At 48.7% G+C, this 12,494-nt stretch overlaps 1 protein-coding gene across 2 annotated transcripts; it reads right to left on the reverse strand.

Annotated features, from left to right (window-relative positions):
- Positions 1-2,335: 2,335 nt before the first annotated feature.
- Positions 2,336-4,441, reverse strand: LOC125515634 (low-temperature-induced 65 kDa protein-like). 2 transcript variants are annotated; one of them, XM_048681147.1, is made up of 4 exons: positions 4,288-4,441; positions 3,878-4,171; positions 3,566-3,795; positions 2,336-3,499 (listed from the first exon to the last, which is right to left on the reverse strand). In XM_048681147.1, exons 1-4 carry the CDS (start codon positions 4,316-4,318, stop codon positions 2,612-2,614), a joined length of 1,443 nt encoding a protein of 480 aa, XP_048537104.1. In that variant the 5' UTR covers positions 4,319-4,441; the 3' UTR covers positions 2,336-2,611. The 2 variants fall into 2 exon arrangements, with proteins under 2 accessions (XP_048537104.1, XP_048537103.1); XM_048681146.1 differs by having other exon boundaries at positions 2,336-3,795.
- Between the last annotated feature and the right edge of the window lie 8,053 nt (positions 4,442-12,494).

Consider the following 12,494-nt stretch of genomic DNA (forward strand, 5'->3'; position numbering starts at 1 on the left):
TCCAACGTACTTATAATTTTTGATTGTTTCATGCTGTTTTATTATCAATCTTGAATGTTTTATAATCATTTTATAGTCATTTTATATCATTTTTTGGTACTAACCTATTGACATAGTGCCAAGTGCCAGTTGCTGTTTTTTACATATTTTTTACATCGCAGAAAATCAATACCAAACGGAGTCCAAATGCAACAAAACCTTACGGAGATGTTTTATGAACCAGAAGACACCTAATGGGCCAAGGCTGCGCCTGATGGGTTGTGCCCACCTCGGGTGCCCCCCAGACCGCCTCTTTGCTCTATAAATACCTTAATATTTCAGAAACCCTATGGGAGTCCACAAAAATCAATTTCAGCCGCCGCAGAGTCCAAAACTACTAGATCCAATCTAGACAACATCACGGATCCATATGGGTCCGTAGTTAGTAGCTAGATAGCTTCCTATCTCTGGTTTGATTCTCAATACAATGGTCTCTTGTAGATTCATATGATGTAACTCTTTTTGCGTTGTGTTTGTTGAGATCGAATGAACTTTGAGTTTATGATTAGATCTATCTTTTATCCATGAAAGTTATTTGAGTTTCTTTGATCTCTTATATGCATGATTGTTTATAGCCTCGTATTTCTTCTCCGATATTTGGGTTTTGTTTGACCAACTTTATCTATTTATCTTGCAATGGGAAGAGGTGCTTTGTAGTGGGTTCAATCTTACGGTACTTGATCCCAGTGACAGAAGGGGAACTGACATGTATGTATCGTTGCTACTAAGGATAAAACGATGGGGTCTATCTCTACATAGATGGATCTTGTCTACATCATGTCATCATTCTTATTGTATTACTTCGTTTCTCCATGAAGTTAATACACTAGATGCATGCTGGATAGCGGTCGATGCGTGGAGTAATAGTGATAGATGCAGGCAGGAGTCGGTCTACTAATCTTGGACGTGATGTCTATATAATGATCATTGCCTGGATATCGTCATGAGTATTTGAAGTTCTATCAATTGCCCAACAGTAATTTGTTTACCCTCCATTTGCTATTTTTCTTGAGAGAAGCCACTAGTGAAACCTACGCCCTCCGGGTCTCTTTCTCATATTATTTACCTTCACGATCTATTTTATTTGCCTTTTATTTTCAGATATACTAAACCAAAAATACAAAAATACCTTGCTGCAATTTTTTTTATTTGGCGTTCGATCTATCATTATTTACTATTGATAGAGCAAAGAGGCGGTCTATTTTATTTACCATCAATCTATCATTATTTGCCTTCACGATCTATTTTATTTACCCGTGCACCATTTGTATTTTTCGGAGTTTGGGTTGTTTCTCAAGCTGTTCAGGTGGTGGTGGTGCCATGGTGGGGGACAGCCAATTCCACCTTCATATAGGGGGGGAGTTGGGTTGTTTTTCAAGTTGTGGGAGCACGTAGGTGTAGCAAAGCTCATGGGGAGAACCAACTCCACCTTCCCGGCGCTTCATGGTATACATATGCTAAGCATGCCACACAAAAAAATGACATGGTACAAATAATTAAGAAGGAGAGAAGCACTTTGGTGACCCAGGAAAAACCAATGCCAAGTAGATCAACCTAGGCAAAACACTTAAACGAAAAAAGCTCACCAATGAAGAAAAGAGTTTAGGTACTAAATCATTAAATAAAGTAAGATTAGTTACAACAAGTTAAGCACCTATGCAATTGGGCACTTGAGTTGCTAAGCTATCTAATGCATTTAACACCTCATCCAAGCACCATTGCATTGGAAGAGGCCTCCCTAAGCTATTTAGGCCCTGTTTGTTTGGCCTTTTGCTTCTGCTTTTGCAGCTTTTCCACTTTGACCAAAAAGCCACAAAAACTTCTAAATATGTGTTTTTTGAGCTTTTATGGCTTTTGGAGCTAAATATTGTTATATTGATTCATCAAAAACCAAAATAGACCCAAAAGAACCTATTTAGAAGTTTTTGTGGTTTTTTGACCAAAGTGAAAAAGCTGCAAAAGCAGAAGCAAAATCCCAAACAAACAGGGTCTTAATGCATTTAGCAACTCATTTAAGCACCTTTTCATTGGAAGGGGAGCTGGGCTGTTTTCAACATGTTGGAGCCGAGTGTTTTGGGCCCAACTTCTCCAATTCCACCTTCATTGTTGTTGGGAACTTGGAGATACTCTGAACTTATTTTCTTCCACCAAGTTTTTTTTTTGCGGGAATTTCTTCCACCAAGTTGCTGAAGAACATTCCCAATACGGGTGCAGTACAAGGCTGCTGAAGAAGTTGAACGTGTTAGCTGATGAGGTGGATCACAAATCATCTGGCAACGACGAGCAGAAGAAGACAGACGAAGAAACATCGAGTGTTTGAAGACACAGATTACACACGTGAAGTTGAAAAGAATTTACAGACAGACAGAAACATGTACATACACACGCGTACCGTACATGATTTACAGACATACAAAACTGTGTGAAACTCACACGAACACCTGTAGAACACGTTTTGCCCAAAATATAGGAACGATGAAGCCCCAGATGAACCCAACCACCAAGCAGGCGACTTATTCCAGCGATCCCACGATCGACCCCGGCGCACTGATCAGTGATCACAGGCTGCACTTCACATCACATTCGTGTTGGTCCTTGGAGCCGCGCCGTGAAGCACCGCGGTGCCGGCCGATGTCGTCACCTGCTGGGCCTTGCTCGCAACGGCCGTGCCGACGCCGGCGACCTTCTCGTACACCGTGCTCGCTAGCTTCTTGCCGTACTCCGTGGCGCCCGCCACCGCGGACTTGATCATGTCGTACACCGTGCTAGCCAGCTTCTTGCCGTACTCCGTGGTGCCCGCCGCCGCGGACTTGATCATGTCCGTGTACGTCGCGCCAGGCGCGCCCTCCGTCGTCGCGTCCGTGGCGGCGTTCTTCAGCCCCTCCGTGCCCGTCGCGTCCGTGGCCGCGTTCTTCAGCCCCTCCGTGCCCGCCGCGTCCGTTGCCGCGTCCTTCAGCCCCTCCGTGCCGGTGTAGGACGCCCGCGTTCCCTCTTGCGGCAAGTCGAGGTCCCTCTTCCCGGCACCGGCGGTCACCGATTCAGGGGCGGCAGTTGCGCTGGAGTCGTCCTGCGCGTTCCCGCCAGCGCCGACGCCGGGGGTGACCTGCTGCGCCTTGCTCGCCATGACCGTGCCGACGCCGGCGACCTTCTCATATACCGTGCCAGCTGCCGTATTCTTGAGCCTGTCCGTGTCGCTCCCGGTGTACTCGGCGTCCGTGGGTGCGTCGTTCCGTTCCTCCCCGGTGCCGTCCGACACCGGCATTGCCTCATACTCTTTGCTCACGTCGACGTCCATCTTCCGTGCGCCGACTTGCTTGGGGTCGTCTGACACAGTCATCGCCTCCAAGTTACGGACGGCATCCGTCGTGCCGATGTCTTGGCCACCTGGCGGCATGGGCGTGCTCGAGTTCGGCACGGCCGGGTCCTCGACGACAGGGCTGCCGAGATCGCCGAGCGGCACCCCCTGGGTGTCGTCGCGCTTCACCTCCTGCGCCGCTGCCGGGGCGCCAAGGTCAGCAAGCCGCACCCCCTGGGTGTCGTCGCGCTTCACCTCCTGCGCCGCTGCCGGGGCGCCAAGGTCGCCGAGCGGCACCCTCTGGGTGTCGTCCAGCTTCACCTCCTTCGCCGACGGCGGGCCGCCCAAGTCGCCGAGCCGCATCCCCGCGGCGTCGTCGCGCTTCACCTCCTGCGCCGCTGCCGGAGCGTCGTTGTGCTCCACCTCCTTGGCCGCCGCAGGGATCCTCTCCGAGTCGTACACTGCGACCAATCATCACAAGCGATAGAAGCCTTAAGCACCGACAGAGTAGACGAGTGCCACACACCGCGAGCATCTACTTACTGGGTGCGCCGTGCAGCTCGGGACTGGAGTCCGCGAAGATGGGCTTGTCCTCGACGTCTTGCTGCTGGTATCCGGCCTTCTCCACCTCGGCTTCCCTCGTCGCCGCATCCTCCTCGTCCTCGCCGGTGCTGTTGCTATCACCGCCCCCGGTGTCCTGCTCGTGATCGTGATCGTGATCGTGGCCGTGGCCGGCGATGGTGTTCTTCATCTTCCTCATCCTGTCCTTGACTCTCCTGAACATCGGCCTGTGCTCCTTCTCGTCCTGGTGCATCTGTTGCTGCCCGGCCTCCTCAGCTGCAGGCACACACATTTGCAAGTAAATCAACAATGAACTCGTCATAACGGAAATACCAATGGCGACGCCGTGCCGGGGGGAATCCAGAGACGAAATTCACTGTCGCACTACTCACCGGCGATGTTGTCGGGGGCCGGCGCGTCCATCGTCGCACTTACGTCGGTGCAGCTGCTAATACTAAGCAATCTCACTCTTTGATCACTGTGACGAATTTTGTGTGTGTGTGAGACGGTGAAAGCCTAGATGGATCGAGGATGGATGGATATAATATAAGCGGAGCAGAACGCGGGAGGCGAGCGCACACGTGTACGTGGGGTGGGTGGAGACGCGTGGTCCTGCTGCTCCGTGCCGACTGGATTTAGTTTGCTGCTCCGTGCCGACTGAAATTGCTCTGCCGACCATAATTGCCAGCCGACGTACGCGTCATGCCAAACTCGTCCAGGATATTTTGGCCGGTGATACGTCGCGTCGGGGTTTGCCTCTTTGGTCGGTGTTTTTTTTTGAGATGAGAGAAAAGAAAATATCTACTACTCGCTCTATTTTTTTTTGACATGGTACAATCGAAGTCGGTCACATACTCACATACACGAGCATCTTCGAAAAACTGAGCCGACATAGCATCTTAAGATTTTACAAAGTCATCACAGAAGCCTTACAGTTGACGCGAACGTCTCCTCCCACTGAACGAACATCACCGGAAGTCTGAAATAAATCCAGAAATAATGCAAGCACCAATGTCAATCTATGACTTCAATCCTGATGGGGTGAGGGTATCCACTATCCTCCTAACCATTCAACTACATGTTGGTTCGCGCTACTCTATTCTATAGTGTACTATGTAGTGTGTATAGATTTGTATTGAATGTCAAACGTTGACCAAATTAATAGAGAAAACTATTTCTATCTACAATATCAAATATATAGATATATTGATGACTCATTTTCTACACTCTGGCTACCTTAAATCTGGTTGACCAGATTTGCTCATGAGCCCTGCTCTCGCGACTCCACGGCACTCCCCACCCTGCGTTGACCACCGCCTCGGGTCGTGCTCCGGCGAGCCCCAGCCCACCCCTATCGGGGTTAAATCCAGCGAATCTCGAGCAGGGGGTCCCAAGTTGGTGATCTTGGCTAGATGGTAACAGGATGAACGAGGGACACGATATTTACCCGGGTTCGAGCCCTCTCGAAGAGGTAAAACCCTACGTCCTACTTCTGTTATATTGATTGTGATGGAGTAGAAAGTACATGATGTTCATATGAATGAATCTAACTGAACTTAGCTTAACCCTACGGGCTAAAATCCCTCGGCTTGTATAGGGACCAAGGGTACCTAGGGTTACATGTAGGTCGATTACATCTAGGGATAAGCTTGCCGATGATTTAAACATGTATTGAAGAGTGCACCAAGTCTTTGGAGGATTCCATCTTAAGTACGTCGAGGGTCATAGTAAGCATGGCCCATTCTTTGGTTATCCGGGGTCCTCGGCCCCGCCCATGACTGGCAGGCCGACGTGGTTAGCACCCCTAGCCTATGACACCGTCAGTAGCCCATGAACTGGTCTTCAAGCCGAGGACATTGATCGACTCCTCGGAACGGCTTCAACTTCGGTCTTCGGCTTCGTAGGCGAGTTCAACATACTTGATGCTTTTGTATTGATTCCTGTCTGAGGACACCTCTGGATCTGAAGACCTTACAAATCCCTTTTCCGGCATCTTCCTCTACTGTAACTGTGTTTCAATCCGAGAAGTAAAGTTCTTTGGATATCCGAGGAGTTTTAACAACGCCCTTTTCAAAATGCTTGTATCAGATCCGAAGACCCGATCCAAACCTCGGCAGCTTAATGGCGAAGTTTTGTAGTGCTTGCACAATGGGTCGATTGGGTCGTGTTCTGACAACTTTGACCAAAGACCGAACCGCCACCATGATACTATAGGACTGAAAGGTCCCGTCAGTGGTCATTATGCCGAGTTTATAGTGGCTCAAGGCCATTAACATTGGCACATCCCGTCAATAAATGGATCATGCTCCAGTTTTTCGGCAACATCGTCAACAAAAATCCCTCGATCTCGCGCATATAATGCACGTCGTGTTGGGAAATGGCGAAATTACCACGCGAGATCGGGTCCTTTGGTATATTTTACTGGCGTATAAAAAGAGGGGGATGGATCTAATTCATTTCATGCTTTCACCATTGCCTCCAGCTCCCAAATCTCCCAAGCTCAAGTGCTCAGAGAATAGAGCCAAACCCCAATCTTCGTCCCCTTCCCATCTCCTTTTCCTTCCTCAATGGCCATAAAGGGCAACCGTGGATGCCTTCGATCGCCACCGCCGGCAACATCGCCGAGCTGCAGGCGAGCGGCTAACTCCCATCGTCGGACAAGGTCAAATGCCGCTCGACCCTTGAGGGAGTCCTGGATTAGGGGGTATCCGGACAGCCGGACTATAACCTTTGGCCGGACTGTTGGACTATGAGGATACAAAATTGAAGACTTCGTCCCGTGTCTGGATGAGATTTTCCTTGGCGTGGAAGGCAAGCTTGGCAATACGGATATGTAGATCTCCTTCCTTGTAACCGACTCTATGTAACCCTAACCCCCTCCGGTGTCTATATAAACCGGAGGGTTTAGTCCGTAGGACACAACAACAATCATACCATAGGATAGCTTCTAGGGTTTAGCCTCTCTAATCTCATGGTAGATCTACTCTTGTACTACCCATATCATCAATATAAATCAAGCAGGACGTAGGGTTTTACCTCCATCAAGAGGGCCCGAACCTGGGTAAAACATCGTGTCCCCTGCCTCCTGTTACCATCCTCCTTAGACGCACAGTTCGGGACCCCCTACCTGAGATCCGTCGGTTTTGACACCGACATTGGTGCTTTCATTGAGAGTTCTACTGTGCTGTCGACAGAAGGAAGGATGTCTCGTCTCGTCTTTAAAGACGGTACTACTGTTGGGGGAGCTTTGGCTGTCGGCCAAACTCTCCGGCTAGGCGGTTTCATCATGACCGCCTGTTCGGCCGCCGCGCCGACGATGACTTCTCGGGTCATCGAAAACAGCCTCCACGTCAAATCGGCACTCACCAAACATATGGATCCAATGGAGCTCGCCTGCCTAAACGAGCTCTTGGATCGCATCGCCACCCTGGGAGTCGCTACGGACTATGATCAGATTGGGCTTAAACCCGATCAAAGGGAGATTAACTCTGCGCCGGTCACCCATCATATTGCAGTGGTGGAGGAACAATGCGCCGACCTCTCCTCCATATTGAGGACCAATTATGTCCGGATTCCTGAGCTCTCCGAGCTGGATACCCGTTCGCGGGAGGACATCATCCAATCCCTGAACTTAGAGTCAGGCAACGGGCCAGGATTATCGGGCAACACCCCGGAACCAGAATTTCCAAAATTGGAAACTCCTCGGCCCCTGGATCCCAGATCGGGTAAGGGTTTAGATTCAATTCCACCCACCCACCCAAACATAAGCGATCTTTCCCACATCAGGCAAGAGACCCAGGAAACAATACATCACTATTGGGCCAGATTCCTCCTTGCGATGAACAAGGTTAAGGACTGTCGCGAGGAAGACGCAATCTTATTTTTTTGCAATAAATGCACAGACAAGGGAATCCTTAACGCCATAAATCGCTGTGAGATATCACGCTTCGCTGACTTGGCGTCCATAGTATGAAAGTACTGTGCGATGGAAAGTGCCTGGAAAACCGAAACAAACTTTTGGGATAATCCGGCCCTAAATACGAACCCAGGAAATAAAAGGGTGCACTATCAAAAGACACCCGGGTCAACTACCAAAAAGCAAAAACCCTCTATAGGGCATGGAACCGTACTGGAGGGATGGCTCAATGGACCCTATAAAATTCACGGTACAGAGGGCGCCATACCAACACATAGCCTTAGAGCATGTTGGATACTCCGGCAGGTAGCCAAAAGTGGCGAGGATCACCTAATTCCACAAGCCACAGAGCACCATCCCAGAAATACCAGTACGGTATTAACGGTCTTCGAGACCTTCGCATCAAATAATAGGCGAAAGCGAACACTCCACAGCCTTGCCGAAATCTACCAGGTGGCGACAATAAACCCATGGAGTGACACGGCTATTACTTTCAATGCCAGTGACGAACCTAAATTCCGAACAGCCCGAGCACCAGCCGCATTGGTCCTCAGTCCAATTGTGGACGGCTTTCGACTCACCAAGGTACTCATGGACGGCGGCAGCGGATTAAACCTCATCTATGAGGAAACCCTTCAAAAAATGGAAATAGACTGGAACCGCATCGAGCGAAGCAGCACAACCTTTAGAGGAATAATCCCCAGCCGGGAAGCGCGCTGTACAGGCAAAATCACACTAGATGTGGTGTTCGGCACGCCGGAGAATTATAGGTCTGAACAGATTACGTTCCAAGTGGCCCCGTTCAGTAGCGGTTACCACGCCCTATTAGGGCGGGAGGCGTTCACAATCTTCCAAGCCATACCCCATTACGGGTACATGAAGCTCAAAATGCCCGGGCCCAACGGAATTATCACTCTTGCTAGTGATCCGGACACAGCACTCCGCGCCGGAAACAAGACAGCTGCACTGGCCCTCGAGGAATTATCCGAAGCCCTAGCGGCTGAGGAACTGTCTGCGCTGCGCTCCATGGTGAACAGGGACGATGTGATACTCGATAAGAGATCCAAGTCCACCTCCTTTAAACCAGCGGATGAAATAGTCAAATTCCAAGTCCATCCAACGGACCCTACAAAAACAGCTTCCATTGGGGCACAATTAAACCCTGACGTAGATGCCGCACTACGAGAGTTCCTATGCGAGAACTGGGACATTTTTGCCTGACACCCTTCAGACATGCCAGGAATCCCACGCAGGCTGGCCGAGCACAGCCTCAATATTCTAAAGGGATTCAAGCCGGTCAAGCAGGCTCTTCGGCGTTTCTCTGAACCTAAGAGACAAGCCATGGGAGAGGAACTATCCAAGTTATTGGAGGCTGGATTCATTAGAGAAATAAAACATCCGGACTGGCTAGCAAATCTGGTGATGGTACCAAAGAAGGACAAATCCTGGCGCCTGTGCATCGATTTTAAGGACCTCAACAAGGCTTGCCCAAAGGATCCCTCCCCCCTTCCCCGCATCGATCAAATTATTGACGCTACCGTAGGACACAATTCATTGTGTTTCCTCGACGCATACTCCGGCTACCACCCAATTAAGATGGCGGAGCCCGACCAAGCCGCAACGACATTCATCACACCATACGGCCCCTTCTGCTTCAACACAATGCCCTTTGGGCTCAAAAACGCCGGCGCAACATATCAGCGCATGATTCAGACATGTCTGGCAAACCAGATCGGCAAAACAGTGGAGGCATACGTAGATGACGTGGTCATCAAAACCAAACATGTCGAATCTCTAGTAGACAACTCGAGGCTCACATTCGATAACCTCCGAACATATGACATCAAGCTCAACCCGGAAAAATGCGTTTTCGGTGTGCAAGCCGAAAAGCTCTTGGGGCTTCATTGTATCCGGCAGAGGAATTGAAGCAAATCCGGCCAAGATCCGAGCTCTGTCACAATTGGATATCCCAACGGACCTCAAACAAATCTAGAATTAACTGGATGCGTGGCGGCTCTAAGCCGCTTTATCTCCCGCCTGGGAGAAAAGGCATTATCCCTTTATCGCCTCCTTCGGCGCACCGAACACTTTGAGTGGACGGATGCCGCCACAGCCGGATTGGAAGAAATAAAAGCCATATTGGCAACCAACCCAGTCCTGGCCGCGCCAAACATTGGTGAACCAATGCTGTTATACATTGCGGCAACTCATCAAGTTGTGAGCGCAGTGCTCGTCGTCGAACGAGAAACAGACGGACATAAATTCCCCCTTCAAAAGCCGGTCTACTAAGTATCCACTGTCCTTACTCCATGCAAGTCACGGTACCCGCATTATCAAAAGATAGCATACGCAGTATTCATGGCATCCCGGAAGCTGCGGCACTACTTTCAAGAGTGTTCGTTAACAGTAGCCTCGGAAGTGCCACTTAATGATATTATAAACAACCGCGACGCCATGGGCCGGATTGCCAAATGGGCCATCGAGCTCCTCCCGTTCGACAGAACTTACAAGCCGTGGCGAGCCATTAAGTCGCAAGTATTGGCCGACTTTGTCGCCGAATGGACGGAAGCCGAACTCCCAAACAAACACGAGAAGGCAAGCATGCCAACTCCCTCGGCATGGACTTGGTGGTATGCTGAGAAGAAGAGCTTGAAGCAGGTGACCGATTTGTCCATGGGAAGGAAGTTTTGGAAGACCATCTCGCCAGCTCCACTGAAGTCCAAATCGAAGCACCTAGAATTGAAGTGAAGAGACTGATCCATCTTTTGAAATACTCCCTCCATCTCATTAATATAAGAGTGTTTTTTATACTACAATGAAAGAAATGATAGTTTGCGATATTTACGATATTGGAGAATAATTGTTGTATTGATTTGGGGCCTCAAGGGCTGTTTATATAGATTACAAAGCTTGGGCTCCAAGACTAGACTAATAGAGATAGATTACAATACGAATAGTCTTATACTCTAATATCCCCCCGCAATCTCAACATCAGGTGTAACAATGTTGAGATTGGAGCGTATGTCGGTGAACGATGCAGTCGGGAGTCCTTTGGTAAAAATGTCAGCAAATTGGGCACTTGTAGGAACATGAAGAACGCGAACCTCGCCAAGAGCCACCTTTTCATGAACAAAGTGAATGTCAATCTCAATGTGCTTTGTGCGACGATGTTGAACTGGATTGGAAGTCATGTAGATTGCAGAGATGTTATCACAGTAAACAATGGTAGCACGTGGAAGCAGATGATGAAGTTCAACGAGAAGCTGCCGTAGCCACACCGCCTCGGCCACAGCGTGAGCAACCGCCCTATACTCAGCCTCAGCAGAAGACCTGGAAACTGTTACTTGCCTTTTAGAACACCAAGAAACAAGATTATCACCCAAATAAATGCAAAATCCGGATGTAGATCGTCGAGTATCTGGACAACCTGCCCAGTCTGCATCAGAATAAACTGTCAAGTTTGTAGGTGAAGAAGAATTAAAAAGGAGACCGTGATCAAGAGTGCCTTTTAAATAGCGAAGAATGCGTCTGACATGAGCCAGATGAGGAGCACGAGGGTCATGCATAAAGAGACAGGCTTGCTGAACGGAATAGGAGATGTCAGGACGAGTAAGAGTGGCATATTGAAGAGCGCCAGTGATGCTACGATATAAAGTGGGATCAGAAAGAGGATCATCATCAGCCGACAGTTTAGCACCAATGTCGACTGGAGTACAAGAGGGTTGACAATCAGACATACCAAAACGAGAAAGCAAGTCCAAAATGTATGATCGTTGAGAAAGAAAGAGTGAAGACTTTGTGCGAGAAACATTAATACCTAGAAAATGATGAAGAGGACCAAGATCAGTCATGGAAAACTCATTATTGAGAGAAGAGATGATATGTTGAAGAAGAGAATCAGAACTAGCCGTGAGAATGATATCATCAACATAGAGCAAGAGGTAGGCAGTGTGAGTAGGAGACTGATAAACAAAAAGAGAAGAATCAGATTTGGACGGAATAAAGCCTATGGTTTGAATAAAAGTAGCAAAGCGTTGAAACCATGCACGAGGAGCTTGTTTAAGGCCATAAAGAGATTTTTTGAGGAGACAAACAAAATTTGGAGAGGAGGGATTCTCAAAACCAGAGGGTTGCTGACAATAAACAGTTTCATTGAGAGTGCCATGAAGAAAAGCATTTTTAACATCAAGTTGATGAATAGGCCAAGAAGAGGAAACAACAAGACTAAGAACAACACGAATAGTGCTTGGTTTAACAACGGGAGAAAAAGTCTCATCAAAGTCAATACCAGGCTGCTGGGAGAAACCACGACACACCCAACGAGCTTTGTAACGAGCGAGAGTGCCATTGGAATGAAATTTATGACGAAAAACCCATTTGCCAGAAACAATGTTAACACCAGGAGGTTTGGGAACAAGAGTCCATGTATTATTTTGCTGAAGAGCGTCAAATTCATCGCACATAGCGGAAAGCCAGAGAGGATCAAGAAGAGCTCGCTTATAACTGGTAGGTATAGGAGAGATGGTTGGGGTGGCGGTAAGATTGAGATGTTTTGTGGGGAGAAGAAATCCTCGTTTTCCACGGGTGCACATGACATGATCATTGGTGGGCGGTGGTATAAGAACGACATTGGGTGGTAGTGGGTTTTCGGATGAAGAAGACGGTGAGGGAGAAGAATCAGAG

This window comes from Triticum urartu, chromosome 6 (genome assembly GCF_003073215.2).
Source record: "Triticum urartu cultivar G1812 chromosome 6, Tu2.1, whole genome shotgun sequence".
Lineage (NCBI taxonomy): Eukaryota > Viridiplantae > Streptophyta > Magnoliopsida > Poales > Poaceae > Triticum > Triticum urartu.

Coding starts and splice junctions, on each gene's coding strand:
- LOC125515634 (XM_048681146.1), bottom strand. CDS start 4,318: ATGGACGCGCCGGCCCCCGACAACATCGCCG. Junction 4,172..4,287: donor GGCCCCCGACAACATCGCCG/GTGAGTAGTGCG, acceptor GTGTGCCTGCAG/CTGAGGAGGCCGGGCAGCAA. Junction 3,796..3,877: donor CGAGCTGCACGGCGCACCCA/GTAAGTAGATGC, acceptor GATTGGTCGCAG/TGTACGACTCGGAGAGGATC.